A 24,026-nucleotide genomic window follows, 5' to 3' on the forward strand; every position below is an offset into this window, starting at 1 on the left:
GACAGGAAAGGGGGGAGAGATAATGCTCCAAGTATTTGGATAGTCGATAACGGTCAAAAGGGTCTTGATGATACAGTTAAACTGCTAAAGAACTATCTCTCCATTTATGGGAGGGTAAGAGGATTCAATTATGAAGCATGTAAACGTGCAAGAAACTGAGATTAAAAGCTCGATGAAAAAATTTGAGAAAATATTTTCTTTCTTTGTTATTTGGAAATGTGAATGAGGCACACCCGTATCTTAGCTACTACTGAAGTACCCTTAAGCAAGACACTTGACCTGAATGGTTGGCCAGTATCAGAAGTTCAGTGGGTGTACGTGCAGCTCCCAGGTGTGTCTGTAACTGTCTGAATAGAATTCAGGGTGTTGGTGAGAAAACACATTCATGCTCAGCAAACATTGCCTGGATAAATAATGTCTTTAAATAATATATTTCATGTGGCACAGTGTTTCTTATCGGTTCAGGTTCTGCAGTGGTCTCAATGTGCGGCCTCCATCGGCTGCCCTAAGAAACCCACTCTCTGAAATATTACTAGTTTGCAGATAAGGATTGTGTTGCACCAACTGCTTGGCAATAGTATTCAAATGTTTGGTTTTGTCAAATGTTCATTACAAATCCTTGATCTGAAAGTCACTATTTCATTTGGAGTTGGAGATTTTATATTATCGCATTCCCTCACCAGCCAAATAAATACAGATAACATCTCTATCATGTTTTTTTCCTTATCTACTGAATGAAATTACTTGAATTGAAAAGCAATTTAGCTTCCTTAAAGGAAGGACTTGGTGAATGTTATCAGCTGTTTCTGCACAATGAGTCAAGTAGCTATGGTCTGACCAGCTGGCACAGAGCAAAGCAGTGCTACAAGAAGCAGACTGAATAAAACAAAGCAAAAATAAAATGAGCAATTGTGAGCCAAGTGAATGCCTCTGAGACTCCCAAAGCAGAAGAATGTACAGTATATAAATGTAGACTTCTAAACAAGGTGCTGTAAATAGTCCCAATGCTAACATTGATTCTGACAGGCAGAGGAAAGCGTCTGCCTGGTGCAGTCTAAACATGAAGGGTGGAGTATGTCTGCCTAAAGTCAAAATTACTTGTCAGAGCAAATACCTGTCATTCACTGCGAGTTAGCATCGTTTCCTCACCTGCCTTTGTTTTTTTTTTTACTGGGCTGATTGTTGTCCTGACCTACTGTTTTACTGCTCTCACTGACATGTTGCTGTTGTAGGTCAACAACATATCTACAAAGGAAGGTGTGCTTACTTTTTTAGCAGCTCTGAAGGACTTCAGGGCCATGAAACTTTACTCAAAATATAACAGACATGCTAAAAAACGGAAAATCTGAGTTACACAATGGTAATTTATATGCATTTTGCATTGCATGTCAAAACAAGCAAATGTATATACTAAAGGACTAGAGGAAAAGAGGAGCTCTGAAAGATTGTTTGATCTACTGTAAATGTTGGCGAGGATGATTATTTTTCTTGTTACAGAACTGATTCCCTCTAAAATAGAAGCTTCCAATGATAAAGCATGTGGATCAATGTCAGGCTGTTTTATACAGACCTCAGTTGTCCTGTGAGTATTGGTTGTCTTATGGCAACTGGAATTCCACTGGACTAAATATCTTGGCAGCAAGATGAGTTGACCTTGGATACCGCCTCTGGAGGGCATGTCTGCATAGCTTGGCAGATGTCATCACCTCCTATCAGAGAGGTATTTCAAAGTGTCCTGTAATGACTCTACTTTTCAATTCACTGCTCTTCATGGGCATCACCTTGCAGTTGACTGACAAGGAGCTTGACCCGGATCAAGTGCTGAAGAATCCCACAGCTGTGGCTTTATGATAGAATAAGAGTTTCATGGTAACACTTCACAAATGGTAGACAAAATGGTTCCACCCCCAGCTCCTTCTGTCTCCTCAGGCAAGACACTGAACCCCAAATTGTTCCCAATGGTCAGGCCAGCATCTTGCAGAGTGTGTTTGAATGGATGACTGAGTTCTATATAAATGCAGCCTTTTTCAAAGGTTATCTGTCTATATAGGGAATAAATTCACATTTTGTAAGTGTATAATGATCTACATGCTGGCCACTATCTTAATGAATCATTCCTGATGAGCTCTACATCAGGGGGTAAATGAAACGTAATAAATAACCAATCAAGTCCTTATTGTGTATTGTATATCATCATTTGTGAAAATGAGGATATGGATATGTAATCAACAAATCACTTAATAATCAATATTTTACACTCGACAAGGTAGCTGCATTGCTTGATAGCAAAACCCACACTGTCTCAGAGGCCACAGTCTGTAAATCCATCACTCTGGCAGACACAAACTCAACTGGTTTCACTTTATGCCTCCCTCCCTCTTTATTATAATATGAAGGGTTCTGCATGTGTGAAACCGAGCTACTACATTCAGCAAATGTAGCAGAGACATTTCATGGTTATCAAGCACCCTCATTAATGATGCTAATTTTAGAAAGCAGCAGTGAGAGCTACTGATGCGTGAGAAGCCTCATACAGTTTAGAATACAAACTGGACGCCTCAGTGGTGATATCATATAAATGTTTAGCTTAAGCAGATGGATTGACAATAAAATGAAGATGCAACTATAATTACAGCATTTGACTGACTTCTAAATATAAGTGTGCAAATAAAAAGTGTGTGCTGTACTTATAGAATGTGTACAGTTACTGAATGTACTTACAGTGTACTACTGCTTAGGTTTGTGCTCAGTCAGATCATAAGGATTTACAACTTGCTTGTTAGGTCAAATGTTGGTTTATTTCTCACTGCACTCTTCTTGATTTGTGCAATTACATTCCCTATTGAAATCACACACTATGATTGATTTGAATAGATTGCTAGTAAATGTCAATAACAGTAACTTGTAAGCTCACCAGTACATTCATTTTTCCAGCTGATGACCTTATATCAGTTATCTCATTATATTTACGTTATATCTACATTATATTTACATGAACCAGCAGCCCTTTATGTTGGCCACAGCAGGTTACATGTTCATACTTGACTTTATTTTGTATTTTTAAAGTCAGTACTAGTTTGTCATTTATTTTAGTGCTTGGTCAAATTGTGCTTCAGCTCTGAAAAGGAAAAAAGCTTATCCAGAGAGGACTGGGCTACGTCAACTAATAATAACCTTTCAGTTCCCCCTCAGATTTTTTTTTAAGAAGTCTTGTAGACTCAATACTAAAGTAAATGTTAGATGTGTATTTTTTTGCAGTACAGTATTTTAGGTTCTGGGACACTGGGCTTGTTTGGCTTGCTAAACATGCATTATCAATGTAAATCTTAACAGAATTGCCTTTTTTTGTATTGCTCATGTAGCATGTGATGCATGGCGCATCCCTCCAAAGTTTGTATGGAGACATTTTTCCTGCTTTCATTGCCCATTACCTAAAATACTTACAATACAAACTCATAAGTCATGCATGCCAATGGAAATCAAACCACCACTGTGTCTTCTTTATGTGCCATTGGAGGAGAGTGAGAAAAGAACCAGAAGCTATTAAATGGAGATGTGAAATATCCCGACTCAATGCATTTAGGGGGGGAAATGAAAAACACACCTGTCCCAGTAATCATGGGCGCAGCGCCGTTCCATGCTGGCTGGATTATGTCACCTAGCACATGGTGAGATGTGATATACGACACTATGTCAGTGGCATACAGAGACGGTAACCCAATCACACATACTATTTTGAGAATGTATGGCTTTTCCCAAAGCACAAATAGGTTTTCGGTGCAGACTGGATACGCTCTGCCACGGCATGCTTACACTTCGGTTCTCATGGGAGGGTATCCATATCTACGGCCCAAATGGAATGAAAATGCACATTAGCTATCAGGTCTTATGACTGACTGGAATGATTTTGCCAACTGTGTGTGTGTTTGTGTGTAGCGGTCTGTGCACTGAACAGGATCTGCAGCAATCTCCATTTAAAACAGTAAAATTACCTCTTACTCGAGCCAGCTCCTCTGCAATACATGATTGTCTGTGGTACTGGAAAATGTTTTGTCTTGGAGCCACAGCTTCATACCATGTCGCTCTGTAGTTTTTACTGCTGGTTATCTGGAATTTAACTCTACTGTAATATTACGAGGATATACTTTAATACCCATTTAATGATTTTTCAAACTTATTTTTTAAGAGCAGGCATATACATAATATCCTGACACTTGGCTTGGCCTTTTCTGTTGGACTCCCACTTGTTCATTGAGGAAGCTGTTGTGTGGAATAAGATACAGTGTGCAATCTGTAACTTTGTTGCAGCCTGAGGAACTGCTGTCCTTGTACGATTTAAAAAAACAACTTGGCAACACTGACAGATTTACTGGAAGAGTGCACTTTATTCATTTAACAGCTCCGTAACAAAACACGCCGACTCTTCCAGTAAGTCAGTCAGTGATGCCCAGTTATTTTTCACATTTGGTTCTCTTGTTACTTGGACATCTAGTTGACTGCCGAAGTAGCGACACTCTCTCTACAAGTCCTTGCACTGTGTGCCAGTGAATTCTATGAGTAGCGGATTTGTCTCTGCACACGCTGCCATGCTAAATGCCTGTGAAAGTATCGTACTTGATGATTAAAAAGGAATCAGATTCTGGTTGTGGTTAAGCACTTGGTGTAGAGGTGTGGAGAGGAAAGGGCTCAATGCCCAGATGTTGAGTGGCTCAGCACCAGTTGAGGCATACAATATATGACTTATTCAGTCAAGTGGTGAAAACCCAGGCAAGTTTAAAAAGGATCTGGAATTGCATACAGGGATAGATGGTGTAATCAGAGGATGTCAAAAAAGCTTAGAACTGGAAGTAATGTGAAATATGCCACTTGGCTCTGGAAGTATCGAGCATACTGCTGGGTAGGATGCATTTTGACTAGACTGTTCACAAACAAACAATGATAAATGTAAAATTAAAATCATAGAGGGTTTAACTAACTAATAGGCAATTCTTACAGTAGACATTTTAACTTGTCATAGCAAGACTAATAACCTTGATTATGACTAAACTCAATTTTGGTGTTGCCAGTAAGCCACGCCAGTAGGCCAGAATGCGAAATACAATGGTCCTAAACCTGGTACTACATACAGTGCAGCCTTCATTGACATTTTTTGATTGACAGGTGGGAATGCCCATTGTGAGAAAAGTATATTTAGTGTTGTAGGTGACACAATGTAATGTTACAGCTGGAGACCAGCAAGTAGAAACAAGAGAGTGTCTGTAAATCCCTAAGAAAGTCTTCAAATGTCAAAAAGCTTGTGTTATGGAAGTTTGAGGCCTTTAATCTTGAACCTAGTTAAAGATAGCGTTCTTGGTCTGGAATGATTGCGGAGTGAGTTTGTGTTTCCGTTCAGGTGATAATTAACATGACATAAACTGGGCATTTTGCCACTCAAGTCAGTAATGGTCATTAGGAAAAGGAAAACATTATTCATTAGTGTTTCCAACCTTGGCACATTTGCTCTATGTTAGTGTGTATGTCACACACACACGGTTGCAGTCTTGTCTGTTCTGTCAGTAGTTTGGTGTAAAATCTCAGTTATGAACTCATATGTAGTTTTTTTTCTTTCTCTCACATCTGAAAGTGATGCTTTTTAAAAATGCTCTTTGGATAAGTCTAAAATTGATGGCCTTGCATTGTAGTGTAGAAGAAAGTTGTTTTTAGATTTATCTACCTTAGTGGGGGCCTAAATCACGCGCTAAACACTTAGGGCTGCACTAATGCATCAGTGTACACAGAAAATAACTGCTGTTGATTTATCCAGTTCTCCACAGAAACCTTGTTGAGCCATCTACAGAGAGTTAAACATAAAATATAAAATCAGTCGCTCAACAGTTCAAAAAAGTGCAAAAACTTGCAGTAGCATGCAATAACTGCTCAAATTAAATAAATAATATAAAGAGATATGCAGGTTCCTCTCCACAATACCACTTTGAAGTTAAATGAAATGGTCTGACCAGAATGTTAAACATTTTACTGTCTGTCTTCAAGTCTCTCCAAGGCTTTTCTCACTGCTTCTTCACAGGGAAAGATTGTGTGATAACAGCACGAAGGGACACCTTCTGAATGCTAAGAGAAAGATAGACTCTACAAGAAGAGTATGACAGGTTACTGACCAGTTTGTAGAAAAGGTGTTAAGCCCCCTCCTCCTCCTGCCTTTCCTTCCATATCATATCAGCATCTGTTCAGCTGCCTCCAATTAGGGCCTCTGCAGACAACAGCATTAAAATGGCCCCGGAACCACGCCAACTAATGATACTACATTGACAAGGCAGATCTTTCATGCACAACTCTGTCAAAATATATCTTTCATTTTCTACCTTGACAGCCAAAGTTTGTTCAACACTTTGTCTGCTTTCACACCTGTTGACAGGCCTTAACTAAGATTTAAAGCAGGTCACTGAGTTGGCTTTTTTTGGCATAGTTTGCAGCATTGGATGCTTGTGGTGACTGATATTCTTGGGCAGATCATCGACATATTTACATGCATGCTGTGCACATGAAACATTTTTCACCACTCTGTTGCTGCCTGTGTTGGAATTCATCACTCTGCTCTTACAAGGTATTTTTGATGATGAGAATAGTGCAGTTGAAACCCAGTTCTGTAGCTACATATCATGCATTTTCTTTTTTTAAAGGCCATTACATTTCGAAGAGAGCATATTAGGACATTCCAAAACCAAGTATTTCCAAAAATACAAATTAATATAATGAGACCATGCTACAACTTGAATTCACAATAACGTAGACCTACATCATTAAAACATGGTCATTAAAAATGTAGTTAGCTGCCATTATAAAATGGCCTCAAAAGTAATTGAAAGTTAAAAGAATCAAACAAATGATGATGCATCAGAGACCACCGTGTGATAAACAGTTGCTTTTGGGCTACATGGAAAAGGGGATTGTGCACTGCCAAATATGGGTTATTATTAGCTGGGTTTGAGATGATAGGTAGTTATGACCTGATGAACCCTCCTGTCAGGGCTGTGACTATAACCCTTTAAAAGTACTCCATCCAGTGTTGCTATAGGAGAAGTAAGATGAATAGCTCATGTATTTATAAAACTATGGGTTGTCATCATATAATTGTATCTTGAATTGTTAAATCATGAGTAATAATTGGTATTGTACAAACAAAGACGCATTAATAATTGCATTAGTTGACTGATCTTTTTCAAATGTTGGCTTGTCATAGAAGGTGCAGGTGGCACCTGTGCTTTTACTCATTAATGTCTTAGCCTACTGCTCAGCACTGACAGTAGGCATCCTAGATAGAACATTAGATGACTAATGATTTAGCTTATTGTTGTTGATAGTGACTGGTGTGTTGAAATCAAACACTCAATCAAAGAGTAATTAAATATACACTGGAGAACACAACATTGATATATTGTCACCTTATAAAGTTGTATAACAGTATTTGCACATCCAGTAATTGCAGAGATTACTGCAATTACAAAGTAGATTGTCAGTTATTTTGAGTCCTGTTTCTGCTACTTAACAAATCTAAGTCCAATATTCACTCCCCTTTTCTCTCTGTTTTGTTCTCCATCAACTCATGAGGTTAAAATCTGTCTTTAGCTGCTAGATGTGCCACCATGTTCACCAGCTAGTTGCTACCTGTGTCTGTTTTCTGTCTGAATTCACTTTACTGGAGCTTATTCACTCAGAACAGCTTCCTGCTAAATGCAAGGCTTATGAGAGTGGTGTACCTGAACCAAAAAAAAAATACAATTGAGGGTTGGTAGATTCAAAACAATGAGCTGAAATAGACTTAAACACGCTGTACAGTAGTACAGAAGGGAACAGCAGCCGGGTGATAGTTGGTCACTGCAAGTGACATAGTAACACACATAGAAATTTGATTTATTGTCATCAAATATTGATTAGAACAACTTTCAGGTATAATACTGATTTGTATCATAGGTAAATAAATATTCAGTCTTGGTGGTCTAATGTAGAACAACCTTTCCTGATAATTCACTAACCAATTTGTGATTTAATAAAAACTAACTCTGCAGCTCATATACATGTGAATAATTGGTTGCTGCTTTGGCCACACCTCGTCATTGTTTAGTTCAGGAAATGCATTGTGAAGTTGTACATATTCACTTTCTGCAAACACTAGAGAGAAAGGCATCTGTTTTGTAACCATTTATCTCAGGAAGTAATTACACGGCTATTGTTCCTTAAACGCAGCTTCATGAATATTCATTGTTTCCAAAGATAAAATTAGGCTTTTAGCGGCTGGCTGTGTGCAACCATTACTTGTTTATGTTTTTCTGATAACAACTGCATCAAACGGCAAAGTTATGTTTAGAGGCAAGTGGACACAGATGATTGAAAAGCCTTTTTTTATGAGCATTTAGAGAGAGTCGGAGAGGAGTGCTGGGAGGCCTTTTGTCAAACGATGGACAGTCAGAGGCTTAATGATCTGTGTAGACTCATCAAAAAGGCAAACTGGGTGCTAAGTGCTTAGCATCTCCATTTATTTGTCATTTCTCAAACCATTCCCCAAACTAGCACATTAAAATGAGACCCATTGAGTTTGGTGACATCACAGCAGCCCTCAGCAGATATTAGTCATGGTGACTTGTTTGTGGTTGGATGCAAAGGGGACAGAAGGTCAAGAAAGTTTTTAAGAAATAAAATTCTGCCCTGGCAAAAAGAGAGAGTATTTTAATGAATTACAAATACTACACCTGTTGTAGAGAACAACTGATTAAATAACATGCTACTGGGTTTGCGAAATGTGACTAAAATCATAATCACTTTCCATTTTCAATTACAGCTGCAGGTTTTTTATTTAGTTGCTGGAGGTGTCGGAGCAGACTTGTTTCAAATGATAATCTTGCTTCAATAATTTGCAAGGACCTAGCCTGCAATCCAAAATAACCACTCTGTGTCTGCTACCCTTCCGCTGCTCGTACGCGGCTGAATGTTGTATGGCCGACAGTCCCCTTAAACTGTACAGTTTGTCTTGTACTCACTGCCCCTGACAGGACGGATCCCCTAGTGGTCCGTCTGCCATTTGATCTGTATTTGGACAACCTCTTTAATGCTTTTTATTTGCCAAAAAGTTTTTAAAGCATGTGTCTGAGTCTATGTAGCCAGGGTAACATTGACGGTGAGTGTTCTCTGTTTGCTTTCCCCTAACTAGTCAGTAGGGAGAGGAAAATCCGTCCCATCAATGTAATCTAACGTAAGTTATTCGTAAAGTTGCAGTAGGGGTTCACACTGATCATTGATTTGCGAGAATCTTAATCACACTTGTGGACATTTTTCTGATTTATCAATGTGGCTAGGTAGCTAACTAGTTTTTAGGAAAATGATGACCCACTCTTAATTACAGATTTTAAAACACATCTGAAATGTGGATGGCACTTATATATGGAGCCAGGATTGTGACCAATCTTGAAATCAAGAATATTTAACTTTAACAAATTTCCAAAGCCCTGTTTGCCTTTTTACCCTACTGTTTTTACACTATTATTTGTAATACTATTCTATGGCATCGCATTTGAAATTATCACAAATTTTTCACATCTGTGACTTTTAATCAAGTTTTTCTGTTGCTTTCCGAAACTTGTATACACTCCAGTGCATTTCTTTAAACAGTGCTCATAATGATTGAAATAAAAATCCTTTGGAAATCCTTGATGAATAGATCCATAGAGAGCTGCTCTGTGAGCAGCATTGCAATTATACAATAATTGTATTCCTCTCTTAAGGGAATTAACCTGCAGACACTAAGTCACTGCCCTCGCCTACAGACGTTTCCCCTCAGAAACATCAATTTTCCCATTTTCTAATCCTCAAATTGCTACTCATGTCAACTCTGAGGATCCAGGTACAAACTTGCTTGGTTTAGTAAAGCCAGCCCTTAGGTAAAATGTTATGCTGGGATGGATGCACAGACATTGTTCTCTGGAGTTTGGAGGGCATGCACTTTGTTTTGGCATTGAAAGCAGGAGACTGGATTGGCGCATGGTGGGTGACTGAATTATTAGCAACGCAAGCTTTTGACCATGGAGTCATCAGTTTGAATCCTGTGTGAATTTTTGGGCAGAGAATTAGACACACTCCTCACCTCTTTCAACAACTGCTGTCACAGTGCTTTTGACCAAAGCAGTAGTCGGTAGCAACAGGCCTGTATCTGTGTGCGCCAAAGCAGGATGTTACAGGAAAAGAGCAGTTGTGCTCAGCAAACCCTCCCTTGGTAAATAGAGGTTGAAAGGAATATACTTTCATTACCCTGGGTTCTGCACTGCGGCTCCTCTTCTCTAGACAGCTGGGCAAAAAGGTTAGGAAGGCTTGGTGGGGTGGCAGTAATTAGAGATCCAGGGCAACCCGCTTAAAGAAATCAATCTGTATCTGTAGGCAGAGCCAGAGAACAAGGACTTTTATTCTTAAACCGCCACAATTAAAATGTTCTTTTGCTTGTCTCCTTCTCTGCTGCTTCAGATTAATCATTTAATTTGCCACAGCTGAAAATCTCATCAGACATTTTAAGGCTTTATCCAGATTTGCTTGCATTGCTCGTAGCTTCTTAAAGGGTTGTTCAGAGGTTACATTTGCAATGTAAATTGTATGATTTTTCTGAATTCTAGACATCTGTTGTGTTTTCATGGCTATTACTTAGTGGCTATAATGCTCTAAGTTTTTAAGAGCAAGGAAATTGAATACATTGAACATTGAGAAGTGTATGTTACTTGGATTTTCATGATTTAAGATAAGATTAAAGTAATGGGACAAGGAAGCTGAGGAAGATGTGTGAAGACAAACTCACTCAGTGTGTGAATTTGGCCGTTATCCAAGTTGCAACCTAAGGTTTACTGAGATTCCAGTGCAGATATGTGCGGTCCCAGATCAATTTAGAAATCATTAATTGAAAACATTATTGACCTCTTCCAAGCTGTTCATTGCAGATTTGAGTGTTGCTGTCCTGGAGCCAGAGAGCTACAAAGTGGATTGTGATCAGCTATCAATCCTCTCAGCTACATTCATTCCAAAACCTGCATCTTTGATCGGTCTTAATCGCAGTGTCTGGATCTGGTACGGCAAAGCTGTCTTCCAATCTGGCTCACCACAGATCAAACTGTAATTTTCTCCAAACATCCAGCTGTCCAGCTCACAGATGTGACTACAAAGCAGCCTGGAGCTGCCGTCCACAGCTGTGGAGAGAAGTTTAAAAAAGACGTGGTTCATCTGTCAACGGCATGGTTTCCAGCCAGAAGGGGAGTTTAGGCCCGTCTCCCACTGTTTGTGAGAAACATTTCACAGCCGTTTTACTTTCTTTTTGTGCTCAACTATCAGTCCACCCACTCAGCAGTAATTAACTTTGATATTGATTCTGAGTTTAACAACTGTAAATTGAGTTTGATATGGGACACCCTTCATTACTGAAAGTACAGGCCTTCATTGTAATTTGAAGAGATAAACAGAGAGACAGACAGGCTGGTACACTGTTGTAACTTGTGTGGACCTACACTCAAACAAACATGAAGTCTGTGCATATAAGACTGTTTTTATTGAAGGCTTTAACAACTGTTTTGGTTCTCTGTTTTACACTCTCCTTGTTTTCTTGGTTATTACCTCTGCCAAGGTGCTGTTTGTTTGTTTGTTTGTCGGCAGAATTGCAGAAAAACATTTGGCCCTATTTTCATGAAACTTGGTGGAAGGGTGTAGTATGGGCCCATTCAATTTTGGTTGAATGGTGTGCCCCAACTGAACATACAGCAAAACATAGCAACTCACTTCAAACATTACTCTAGAAACTAAAGACCTTGTGTTATGTTTTTGCACCGTATGTCCTGGAGATTAATCATTGTGAGTTGTAGTGTGACGTCTTTGCCCCTGGCGGTTTCTATTGGTGCCACCATTTTCTTTTTATCTGGTAGCTATCCATTTTTTTGTATTTTAAATTAAAAACAAATCAATGTCGATGCTGCCATAATTTTTGCCTCATATACAGGCATAGGCAATTGAGAGTAACAAATTATATATATATTTATTTAAAAAAGTAATAATTTTAAAAGTCCAGTGTGTAACATCTACAGACAATACACATATTAGCAAGTTAATAATAAGTTAGATTGGTTTGTTCTCCATTTAATGGCTGAGTTTGGTGCTGATATCATGTCTAAATCCAGGCTCAGGGGCTCAGACACAGAACACCAGAGGGTCAACTAATAGACGGCTGTAGTGAAAAGACTGACACTCAATCTTCCTTCTTCTGGATGCCAAACACAAGTGTGGGCACTAATTAGAGGCTCCAAGAAATCATTCAGGGGTGGGGGAACCATTGTAACCTGAGGAGAAGCTGTTGTATGGCGACGAGTTTCAATGGCTCTGCTGGACGGGCCGAAGCCTGAGGGGTTGAAAGACTTCAGTTTAGCTTTGGTGTGTCTGCTTTTCACACAGCATCACATGTGCTTGCACACTACTGTGCATTTACTATCATTAACAGCCTGCAGCTGTGGCTTTATAAAACCTTATCACAATTTGTAATCAGTTCTCAGATAACACTTTGTGCATTGCTTTAAGGGTAGCATACATTTCATAGCTGTTATGGAAGTTAAAACCTTCTTGGGCTTGAGGGCTTCTTATGTTATTCAAATCAGGTTATTTTTATGGAAGAATGAAATGGATGTTGGTTTGCGTTTTAATTGTTTTCTAACAACTGTGATTAAAGTTTGCTTGTTTGTTTTGTTGTCTTTTCTACATATTTTGAGCCATAAATATCAAGACCTTTTTATTAGATGGGATTAGTTAAAACTGATTTTTACCAAAAAGTGTTGCAGGATGACAAGAACTTTTCTCCATGTTCCCACTATATCCTATTACGATTACAATATGTTGTAAGCTTCATTGCATACTGTTTTAGCAGTACATATACAAGTACTGTCCAAACTGTTTTATATGCTATGAAATAATAGGAGATTGAGATCCCTTAAATCCTGGATAATTTCTCATTACAGTCAAATATAAAAATGTAAACAATATACTCACTAGAGATGTGTGGGAAAGATAATATGCCAGTGTATACATACACATGCATGTGCACACACAAACCCACACACACAAACCAGTGGTATCAGGTTGGGCCATCTAATATGATCTGCAGATGTTTTGCTTTGCCTCTTCAGCAGGTGTCAACAGATGTCCCTCCTCCCCACTTGGCCAGGTTGACCTTTTGGTTAGTGAGAGAGAGACCACCCTTCATTCAGGCGACCCCTGAGTGCAGCACCCCTGCTGGAAATGATCTGCCCTGCTAAAGTGTTCCTGAGCAGGTCATTACCACCCTGCCCCCTCCATAGTCATTGCTCTGGCCTCCCTGTAGATAGAGGGCCATGGAAATTGAGCATTTCTTAGCAGGGATCAATAAAGTATCACATTATTCTGTTACGACACAGCAAAACCGAGGGGTTCAGTCCTTTCAGTGCTAGGACTGATTACATTTCTTGTGAACTTTGACCCCTTCACTTAAAGGGCTTTCACGGGTCATAACTGTCCACCTGTTGATGGCAGGACTTGAAATTTAAGGGGTTTAAAAAGTGAATGAGGCAGGAGAAGGAGCTTTACTCTGCAAATGCACAAATATTAGTGTGATGACTTTCTGTCAGTGTAAATCAGCTTGTCTGAGGCACCTGCTAGTGTTTGTCTTGATGGAGCTTCACAAGTTTCAGTAAACTTTTTGAAATGCTCTTATGTCTTCCATGACCAGTGATGTAACCTATTTGTCATGGATCCCATCACACATGGACACCGACTGTCTCCCTGCATCATACACACCTATTTCCTCTCTTTTGAGGTGAAACAGGTTGAAAAAGATGGTTTTGTAATGGTATAAATCCTAGAACTCAAGGGTTGGGAAACCCCCAAAATGTAAATCTATTATTAAAAAACACAAGTAAATTGTATTCAATGGACAGTATTCATACTGTGACTACATTATGTGCTGTGGAGCCATTGTGGTTTTGTTGCAATTGTGGGACAGTTAGTGTTGGTGAGCCCCCTAGAGGTTTATGGCCCAACTGCATCTACACATTTTGCATGTTTAATAGTTACTTTAAATTTCATGACACATTTGCATAATACAAAGGTCTGTTGTTTTGCTCAAGGGTGCTTCAGCAGATCAGACAGTATTCACAATTATTAGTGGACAAAGTGATCAATATTATCTGTGAAATTTCTACCATGAGATGGTCTCTAATCACTTTACTAGTGATGTGGAGATAAGAACGATTATGCTACTATGCTGTTGCTGTCAGTCATACTATTGATTGAAACAAAATAATTTTATTTTAAACTATACTGTTATAAAACACACACAATGTACACACACATTGTATACAAATATGTATAGTGTCAAACACACATATTAGTAAAGACAGCTCATATTGGATCACATTAAATTATTATATAATAACTGGACTGAATAAATGATCATTTACAAGGACTTATAGAGTTAGTGTTTTATAATATACTTTATGCGCTTCAACAATCATTAGGTTGTTGAGACAAGTGTTTTAATGAGTTATCTATATCTCACAGCTCCTGCTATCTTTCCCGCCCTTATTTCAGTGACCTCTGCAGGCAATCTGGGCGTCAGACCTGTCAAACCTGCTTCCTCTTCAGCCCAACACACAGGGGCATATGCCTAGCAGATTAAATCACTGCACAAAGCTCCCACGCAGCCAAATTATTGTTTAATGGTATGAAAGATTCCCATGGTGTGTTTCAGCCCCTTTTTTGCCCGACCGACTGTAAACCCAAAAGCAATAAATATCCTAAGTAGGGTCGGGAATTTACTGCACCTGTAGTAACCGCTGCACCGCCTTAATAAGCAACAGATGTGAGAGTGATTGCATCGAGCCTTAAACGCATGCATTGAAAAAAGGGAATTCTTTGTTGGGTACAGTTTCATCACCTGACCAAAGCTGCTTCAACTCTGTCGCTCAGGGCCCCACATTCATTTTGATCAGCGGCTAAGGGGGCTGAAATTAAAAACAATTTGGATTTAGTGTCACAGTGACTCGGCTGTCGATTACCAGACAGGAAATAGCTGTCGTGAATAGTTATCCATGATGCATGAGGCTGCTGGGAGAACATGGTGTAGTACTGGAACAATCTTTAGCTCATAATGTTTAAAAAAACAATTTACTTACAGAAAATGACAACCTCCATGGGAGTGTAGTCCATACTAATATGACTTGGTCTCAGAATTTAACACAATTTATGTGTGTTTAAGTTTAGTCAGGACCTATTGAAATGGTAAATAATGGCTGTCCCCCTTTGAAAGTATCTTGTCTGACCTCGTATTTTTAAGGGAGGCAGAAATATTTATTGCTGTGTCAGGGCTGAATAGTGGTGTGGCCTAAATGTTCCTAGGTTTTAAGAAGAAAGGCAAAGTTTTGTCCACTACACTATATCATGCAGTATGACCACCAGATAAACTCCAAAGCTGAAGGCCGATGTAGTGAGACACTGTAATGATATCATGTGAAGAAAGATGGATTTAGTGAGCCTAACAGAAGCCAAAATAAATGGTTTTCATTCCTCCTGCTCTTTTTTTATGGGAAACATGCAGCAGCAGTCTGGACAAAGGGGCTACTCTCATTAGTTAATCTTGGCTCGAAGGCATCTAACATTTATTAATGCATCTGGGTATGCATGCACGTATGTGTGTGTGTTTGGGTGTATGTGTGTGTGCATGGGCTTTGTGAGTGTGTGTGAGGGGGTGGAGGTTTGGTTGTGTGCACTGTATCCACTGTACTGTGTGATCGTTGTACTGAATCCTATTAATCCTATTATGATGTTTAGTTATTATCATCACTAGTAGTAGTATTAATAGTTGCCCAATGCTCATGTGCACTAATGTTACAGTGTACACATGTCCATGGTTCTCTGCATGTGTGCAGCAGTTTTGTTTTGGCAGGGGAAAGGTTAATGTTTAACAGCATGAATGGTTCACCCACTAACGTGTGAACAAAGCACAATGGCTGCACTGTATAGGCTCCTATTTATTCAGAGTCACTTCCTCCCTTAATAGTAGGCTCTACTTTCCTCACAGAGGAAAAAAAGTAGGTCAAAGAAAAGTCATGTTTGAGGTAATTCACTCTGGGGGACTGCTTCTCTGATCATTAGATGACATTGGTTAACCCCAAGAGTGAGGTCATTTTCAAGTCAAAGTTACACCCAGAATCTGGCCCGACTGGTAGCGTGTCTCTGCATTTTACAGTGCACAGAGGGTAAATTGGAGAGGGAGGACATCAATGGGAAGGTTGAAAAGAGAGAAGCATGAAAAGACTTTATTGTTTTTTTTTTTTTTAAAAGATAAAGAAAAGCTTCAGGAAAAAAGGAAGGAGTCTGGTTTGTGACCTTGTGTATCTTCCTTTAATCAAATATTGGTTGTCAGCTGATCCACTCTGAAGGAGAACACTCTTAAGGAGTTTCTGCTTTGATGCAAGTGAACAAAAGATCCACAGCGAAGAATCACTTGGATGCTTCATTCTTGATCTTCATGCACAAAGACCTGAACCAAAGAGGAATGCAAACACATTGTTCCCCCACCTACTGCAATTACTTGTGATGAGTGTCTAAGGATTAAGAAGGATATTTGCAGACTATTTGGATTAAGTATGATTTCATCCATGGAGATCTCTGGAATACCTTTTCATCAGGACCTAATGCTTTCATGTCAAGGCCTTTTTCCCCTTTTCTCTACAGCAAGCTCAGATGTTCCTTTCACATTTTCCCATTAATTGTAGTCTTAATAAAGAGATATTCCAGTCATCATTTAACAGATTCTAGCAAGGAATTATGCACAGAGAGAGCCCTAATAAGTAGACATCTATTTCTAATTATAGAAGTAGATTTTTGTTGTCTTTTAGCCACTTCTGTTAATACCATATGTACTGTACACCTACTATCACACATGCAATTCAGTACATCTGGACTCATATATTAAAGAATCACGTTTTTTTTTCCACATTATGCATTATGTACTTTATGAGCCTGTATGTTGGAGCCCACAGTAATGGGGATGTAATTAAAAACATGTCATTGTGATGGAGGGCCAAGCTTTAATAGCATGAAAGCTACCGGCTTGTTTCCTCCTGAGCCAGCAAATGGATATAGAAACAGTCAATCAAACCTTGTGTGCTGCTGCTACTTGCAGCAAAGATTAAAAGAATGATCCGCAATTGTTTTCAGTAGTTCATGCAAAGAAATCAAAGAAATATTGACTGCAGGGATAAAAAGATAGGTAGATTTATTTGAATATCATCATGCTGTTATTAACCACATAAAGAAAGAGTAGTCCTGAATAACAAAATATGGCTTTAAGGTTTTTTTTAATCCAGTGCTGTATAAAATGTTGCTTTCTTTTTGTCCACGAGGAGTGCATGTGTTTTTTTGCAAAAGGTTTGATCTGCCCCGAAGAAAGTGGCCCTTATTTAGTGAGATAGTTTGTACTTGAGGCCAATCTCTTCACACAATTATGAAAGAGCCTGTTCATTGAGAAGTCACACCTGGGCTTTGTTTTTCTTTGCATCTGGCACACTGTCATTCAATCTGTTCCCGCCTGGTTTACCACCAAACCCAAATGAAAACATCAAAGTGATATCTGCAATCTGAAGTAATTGTTTTTAAAAGAAAGTGTCATTGTTGTTTTATGTACTTACTCAGTTTGATAGACAGCATCAGTCGGGATGCCAGGAGACAAAGTCCGGATGTCATGTCATCAAGTTATATCTTGATAAAGAAGATTTTTATATTGGATCAGAGAGGGGTTGGGTGCCTTTCTATCAACAACATAAAACAAAGCTATAAATATTTGTACTGTATCCTGAAAGGCAAATTTAAACAAATATTAAATAAATACTGACTACTTTGAAAAATAATGTGTATTCGTCTAAACACGACTACTGAACAGCAATTGTCCAATCACAGCTTGGCAACCAAAACTAGGCACAGCAGGCCTGTCAATCTTTGGATTTCTCAACATGTTGAAGTGGTATTCATGGGGCTGTAGAAGAGTTTAGAAGGTTGTGTCACTTTTCTGTTTGAAAAAGAATAAAGCATAGCTCTAGACTCTTTCTTGCTTGGCCAAGTATAAGTATAAGTAATCGAACAGGGTAATGTTAGAATGAAACATGACTCTGATTTTTCATTTTTCCTATTGTAGCTTTAATAAGGACTGACTAGCTCGGCACTACAATGCAAAAACAATTATGTTTGTATTGTTGTGTATTTGTGTGTTTGCCTGGGACGTACAGCTTTAGGCCCAATCTTTTAGCGCAATGTCATGTACAGTATGTAGCCATCAAGCACAAGACCCCTTTTCCAGGGTTCTCGTTTTAAAACAAGTACGCTTGAAATATTAAGAGCTCATGAAGCTAATGTTAGGTAAACTGGCTAGCTAGCTGATCAAATCTGCCATTGATGGTTGACAATTTCAGCATGCTTTTTGTCTACCCTGTCTGAAATCAAGGACACATTTTGTTTCAAGAATTTCTAGTGGTGAATCTGCCATCAATATCATTGTAAACATCTGTGCCCTGTGAGAATGGAAAGCTTGACAGGCGTAGCAACAGAGGGGGGATTGTCATTTGTCTTTGAATTGTTACTGACTTGATCAAAAAAATGGTGAAAAACAGACAGTACCCTGCAGAAGTTGGTTTCACTTCACTCTCACTTATTTTCACTGACCACTCCTTCAGGCAGATTTGTTTTCCTTGGAACCATCCTAAGGAACTACAAGTTTCTGTGGAACTGTTATTTGACATTATACAGGGTGAGCATATGGCACAAACTTAACCTGCCTGTGTTTTTGTTTCTATTGCAAGCAAATAACCTCAGAATGAATCACCCTGCTGGGTATGAATCACATCCTTAAATCAAATTTATGGCAAAATAAAGAATAATCAAGCTCAAAATGTGTTTCAAATAATAATTTGTCTGTATAAGTTGCACTGGGGAAATGGTTACTCATCCGTTTAATGCACTGACAAACTTCCAGCAGTACACTTCTTCTCCTGAGCACATTAAACCCCTGCTGGTTCCTCTGACGGCTAGATGTATTGGATTGGTTTATGAATACTGAATGATCATCAGTGGTACAGAAATAAATACTGCTTAAACAAATTGAGGATAGGCTGGGGATGGGATAAATTTATCACGATAATCTCAGACATTTCAACACTGCGTGTTGATACTAATAATTGTGACAATGTTTGCAATGTGAAACAAACTCTGCGTGGGTGTTGACAAGTGTTATATGTGGAAGCTAGTGTAGATTTCTGTAGAGCACAATGCTTTGATTGCCCACTGAGTGCCCACTCATATGATTGGCTCGTGGGGTACAAGAATGCCCACTTTTTCTTCTTCTCTACTATGCATACTTGTGACTTTCTAGTTGCCTTTTTTCACTTAAATATACATTTCTGAAGACAATTTTACTTCTGAAAATCAATTTCAGTAGTGCATATAGCTCCATGGCATGTTTAGCCTACTTAGCACAAGGATTGGATGTAGGGGAGCTTCACTTTACCAAAAGTACATTCCACCAAAGCGCAATCTGCCTTAAACATCTTGTATGTACATTTCACATGTGAAAACAATAGATACTGTAGTTAACAAAATGAGCAGTTAGCTAACATATTGAAGGTGAAATTATACATTAATACATTGTATTGTTTTTGATTGCCTAAAAGTGAAAATGGTAATATCTGTCTTCTTTTGTACTTAGATGTGATCCACTATTTTGACCTGGCGAATTGAAAACAGTCCTCAGCATGGTAATCAACATGGTTTCGGGGTGTTGTCATGGTTGTGAGGCTCAGGTGGAGGTATCCTGGCAATTCTTCTCCTGAAGGTGACAGGGCTTGATGGAGCCCTGGGGGACTGAGTGACGAGCTTTGTCACTGTGATTAAATCTGCAGCCACTAGTCCCAGTGGGCCTTAATGGCTTTATGAGAGGAGCTTGGTGAAACCCATCAGTTTCCCTTCGAAGTACTCTGCACTCAGCTAATGTTTTAGATTTGTTGAGTTATAATGCAAAAGCGCAGTTAAAGACAAGACCATATACATACAAATAATAGAACAATAAGTTTATGATTGTGGTCTTCCCATGCTGTCAGCTCAATCTGTCAGCTGTCAACAGTTTTTTTGGGGCATTTTTTAGCTTTGATTTGTTGCTGTTAGACTGTCCCTTTCAGTCCTGCCCCCATATTTACCCTTCAACCTCCTCTGTTTATCAGAGCATAGAGTGTGACTCAGCTGCAGGTCCAGGCTTCTTTTCATGGGCTACAGGGAGGTGTAAGACTGTGTTTGCCTCCTCAGCGATTTCCATATTTATTGCAATCAATAAAACTCGAAAAAACACCAATAATGACGAATATATTTTCCTTAAATTATTCCTTTCGAAACTGAAGCTTTATCCAATTGCCAGATACCGATATATTTTTCCTGCATGTGTTTTGATATGTGTGTGCAGTATGTTGCTTAAATGTATAAGGGTCAGGTACAAGGTTAAAGATAACCCCAATAGAACATTTAAACTGGCCAATTTACCTGTATGATTTGTCTAATGTATTGGTTTGATTTGGAGCCAGATATTTCAGACAAGACTATCTTAGGGTGAATAAAACATAAAAGAAGCATCAATCTGGTGTTTCATCTTATAAGTCTCATCCTTTATATTCGACACTTGGGCAATATTTCATACTGTATATTGCCTCTTTGTATGCTGCTTGACATGTTTATGTGTCAAATCATAATCTCAGCGTCTTCTCAAAACCAAGCCCTTGTCAGTGAAATAATGCATATGCGTCTCCCCCCCCCCCCCCCCCATGGGTTTTACTTTTTAAATCTGAACCAACCAAACTGCTACAGTCTATGCAAGACACAAAATCTATTCTAATCGATTTTCTGTTACAGGAGTGCAAGATTCCCATCAGGAGAAGATCATAACAGTGTCTGGCGAGGGAATGGTTCACAGCCCAGACTTTCCACACACTTATCCCAGGAGTACCGCGTTGGTCTGGAGACTAGTGGCAACCAGTAACATGAGGATCCAGCTCACCTTTGATGAGAGGTTTGGTCTGGAAGACCCAGAAGATGGCATATGCAAGTAAGAACATACAGTAATAGTAATTTGGGGTTGCAATGGCCTGCTGGTCATCTTGTCAGTGTTGCTCTATGCTAACATTGTGATTCAAAGCAGTAGACTTGGATCCGGCAATGGAACAAAATAAAGTTAATTATGTAACAAAGAGTATGATAATGTATTACAATGTAAGATGTTCCTGTCCTTTCTCTGTTCCTATCCTACAACAGGCTGGTTTTCCGGGCCAGTGTAACAGGTGCTAAAAGGTTTGCATGCACCAAAGATAAGATATATTTGTATACATACATTATTTGGACACATTGATTATTTTCCTCCTCACTTATTTGATAAATGTGCCAACCTTCCCCCAAAAAAACAATGTACTCTTTAAATTGTTTATAAATGTCATTTTGAAAGATGAGACAAAGTGGCCTTTATTGTTTAAATTAAAATTTTACCTATTACAATAACCTCTTTCAGAAGTTAGCTGTTCCCTGCTTGCTTGACCAGGTCTCAATTGGGGGGCTTCCCCATGTTGGCATGCCACATATGTGTTGGTCTGGGGTAAAGACGTGTCCTGCCTGTGTTAGTAGTCCAGCTTTAAAGGTTTATAGTCAGTGTGTGGCCATTTGTGAAATTGCCTTTGGTCTGCAGTGGCAGCTCGTGAATATTGAAAACCCAGCAGCAGAGTGATTTGTTTCACCCAAGACCCCATGATGACGTGGTCCAGTCCAGCATATTATACTTGATGTAGTTGATATTTTCAGCTGCTCACGTGATTGTTCGAAAGACATGCACCTCACCCTCTGACTGGCCACACATAAACACAAACACACACATACACACACTGTACATCCTCTGCTTTATTGAGGAGCCCACTTTCAATTACTGCCTGGGTTTGCGTCTGTTGTCATTCAATTTAAACGGGGATCCCGAGCCCCAGCTACAATCGATTTACCCTCTGCATTATGCTCAGTGCCCTGCTGTCAATATATCACAAGTGACTGGTTAGCATGGAGGAGCCCCATCAGTGGAAGGAGGAGAAGAGCTGGGGGAGGGTGACCTCTCTAGTCATTCCTGGAGAGCCCCCTAATGGATGACAAGGTGAATGACAGTTCTCTACACAAGGTTTAGATGTTGGACAGGGCAGCAATAGATGAACATGTATCTTTTGAGAGATTCACTGCACATATCAGGAAATTAAAAGAATATGTGACCATGAATCAGTATGCTTCTGTTCCACTGACAGTTCCTGGGCATTCAACTTCATTGATCAATGAGGTGTTTGAGATTCTGACTCAGATTTTCTTCCAGCGTCTGGAGGGTTTGCAGCTGATTTAATTGTCTAATGTTCTGCCATCCAGGATTCATGCCTCGACATAATACTTCATGTATCCTGCCTTTGTTGGTTGTCGCTTATAAGAAAAAAAGCTGAAAAAACAGTATGTGAGTGCAGGTAATTTGAGCCTGCACACCTCTGTGGTGGGCAGGGTACACGTTGACGAATGAGGTTAGTGTTGCTGTTGAAACCCTGTGAGTTCCACAGTGGGGCAGGGTGCAGATTGACAACTTTTGTGCTGTCCTGCCTTTACAAGACTGCACTAGTCAGCGTCCTCGGGGAGAGGGGTTAGAGACAATAACAACATCCTTTTCCAGGGTCATGCAAGTCATCGCCACGTCTACCGCCCCAGCGCTCACATTTTTCATTCTCTTCGCCCCCCTCCTCCTCTCCTCCCACGTCACCCGGGCCCAACAGGTTTTGATCAGATCCCAAGATACACACTGTTGGCAGGGTTGGCAGACGGATGAATGCAGCATGCAATCACAAGCAGAAACAGACACACATTCACAAGTCTATCTACTTGTCTTTTCTGTCACCCTCTCTCTTTTGTCTCTTAAACACATGCACAGACTCTGCCCAACATACATACGCTTACATTAACAAGCCTCTGGCCTAGTCTGCATTATCTACTTTATTTCTGGTGTGTGTTTACAAATGTATTCACAAAATCACTTCACCTTCACTCCATGGGTGTTACAGCAAAACACATTCATACACAATAGTATTGATAGGCTGCTCTTACACTTGTGTCACTGCACAATGTGATGCAAATAAACAAGAATGTAATCTCCTGTCCAGTGATTCACAGGAATGGCAGGGGGATAAAACAAACAACAGTGGGAGAGAGTGTTTGGCTATGGTACCGAGCCTGAAGCGAGAAGTCTTTGCTAAGATGAGAGGGAGGCTGTGTAGTCGAGATGCTCATCTGCTATTCTGTTTGTCTGTGGTGCGATGAAAAGCATTCTTACCAAATCCACTGGAGGAGAGGCATATTGGAGAGGGATTGGTCTTGCTGCTGGTTGGCATGGCAGCAGAGTCGTGCTTGGCGGCTCACAGAAAGGACTGTTCTCAGAAAGGCATTTATGCTCTCTGTCTTTAGTCTGAAAGGAGCAGATTAAAAAGAATAGTGTTCATGTTGCTAATATGCATCATCTCAGTGGTAGATATTGTATCTATTAATAATGTACAAGCAAAAAACTACTTAGGAGAAAGCTTTGTGAATATTAAACAGTTTTTTTGCAGTGTGCAGGAAGGAATTCCTCTCTGGTAGCACGGTATATACGATGCCTTTGTTCTTCTCGTCCTGTTCACTGTGACTGTAGGTACAGTTTGGTATGTATGTTAGTGCATTTGTAAATCTGAGAAACCGCTGTTCGACATGGTGATTCTGAACACATGGCGATGTGTAATGATCAGGGCGTCCTGCATTATTGATGAGCCATCTGTCAAGGCTCTGGAGCTGTCTGAGGGCTGATTTTTAGAGAGGAAAGCTCTTCTCCTCACTGACCTCCATCGAGAAGGCAGAGAGAA

The 24,026-nt window shown here is 39.5% G+C and overlaps 1 protein-coding gene across 2 annotated transcripts in view; it reads left to right on the top strand.

Moving 5' to 3' along the window:
* The window catches only part of pdgfc (platelet derived growth factor c), a 45,406-nt gene that overhangs the window by 7,873 nt on the left and 13,507 nt on the right, over positions 1-24,026 (top strand). For both annotated transcript variants that reach the window (XM_035669578.1, XM_035669577.1), the window contains exon 2: positions 20,986-21,178. In XM_035669578.1, the coding sequence (XP_035525471.1) occupies positions 20,986-21,178 (193 nt within the window). The remainder of the gene's footprint in view (positions 1-20,985; positions 21,179-24,026) is intronic.

The sequence above is a fragment of the Morone saxatilis genome, unplaced genomic scaffold (genome assembly GCF_004916995.1).
Source record: "Morone saxatilis isolate NCDOM2014 unplaced genomic scaffold, NCSU_SB_2.0 Contig22, whole genome shotgun sequence".
In the NCBI taxonomy this organism is placed as follows: Eukaryota; Metazoa; Chordata; class Actinopteri; family Moronidae; genus Morone; species Morone saxatilis.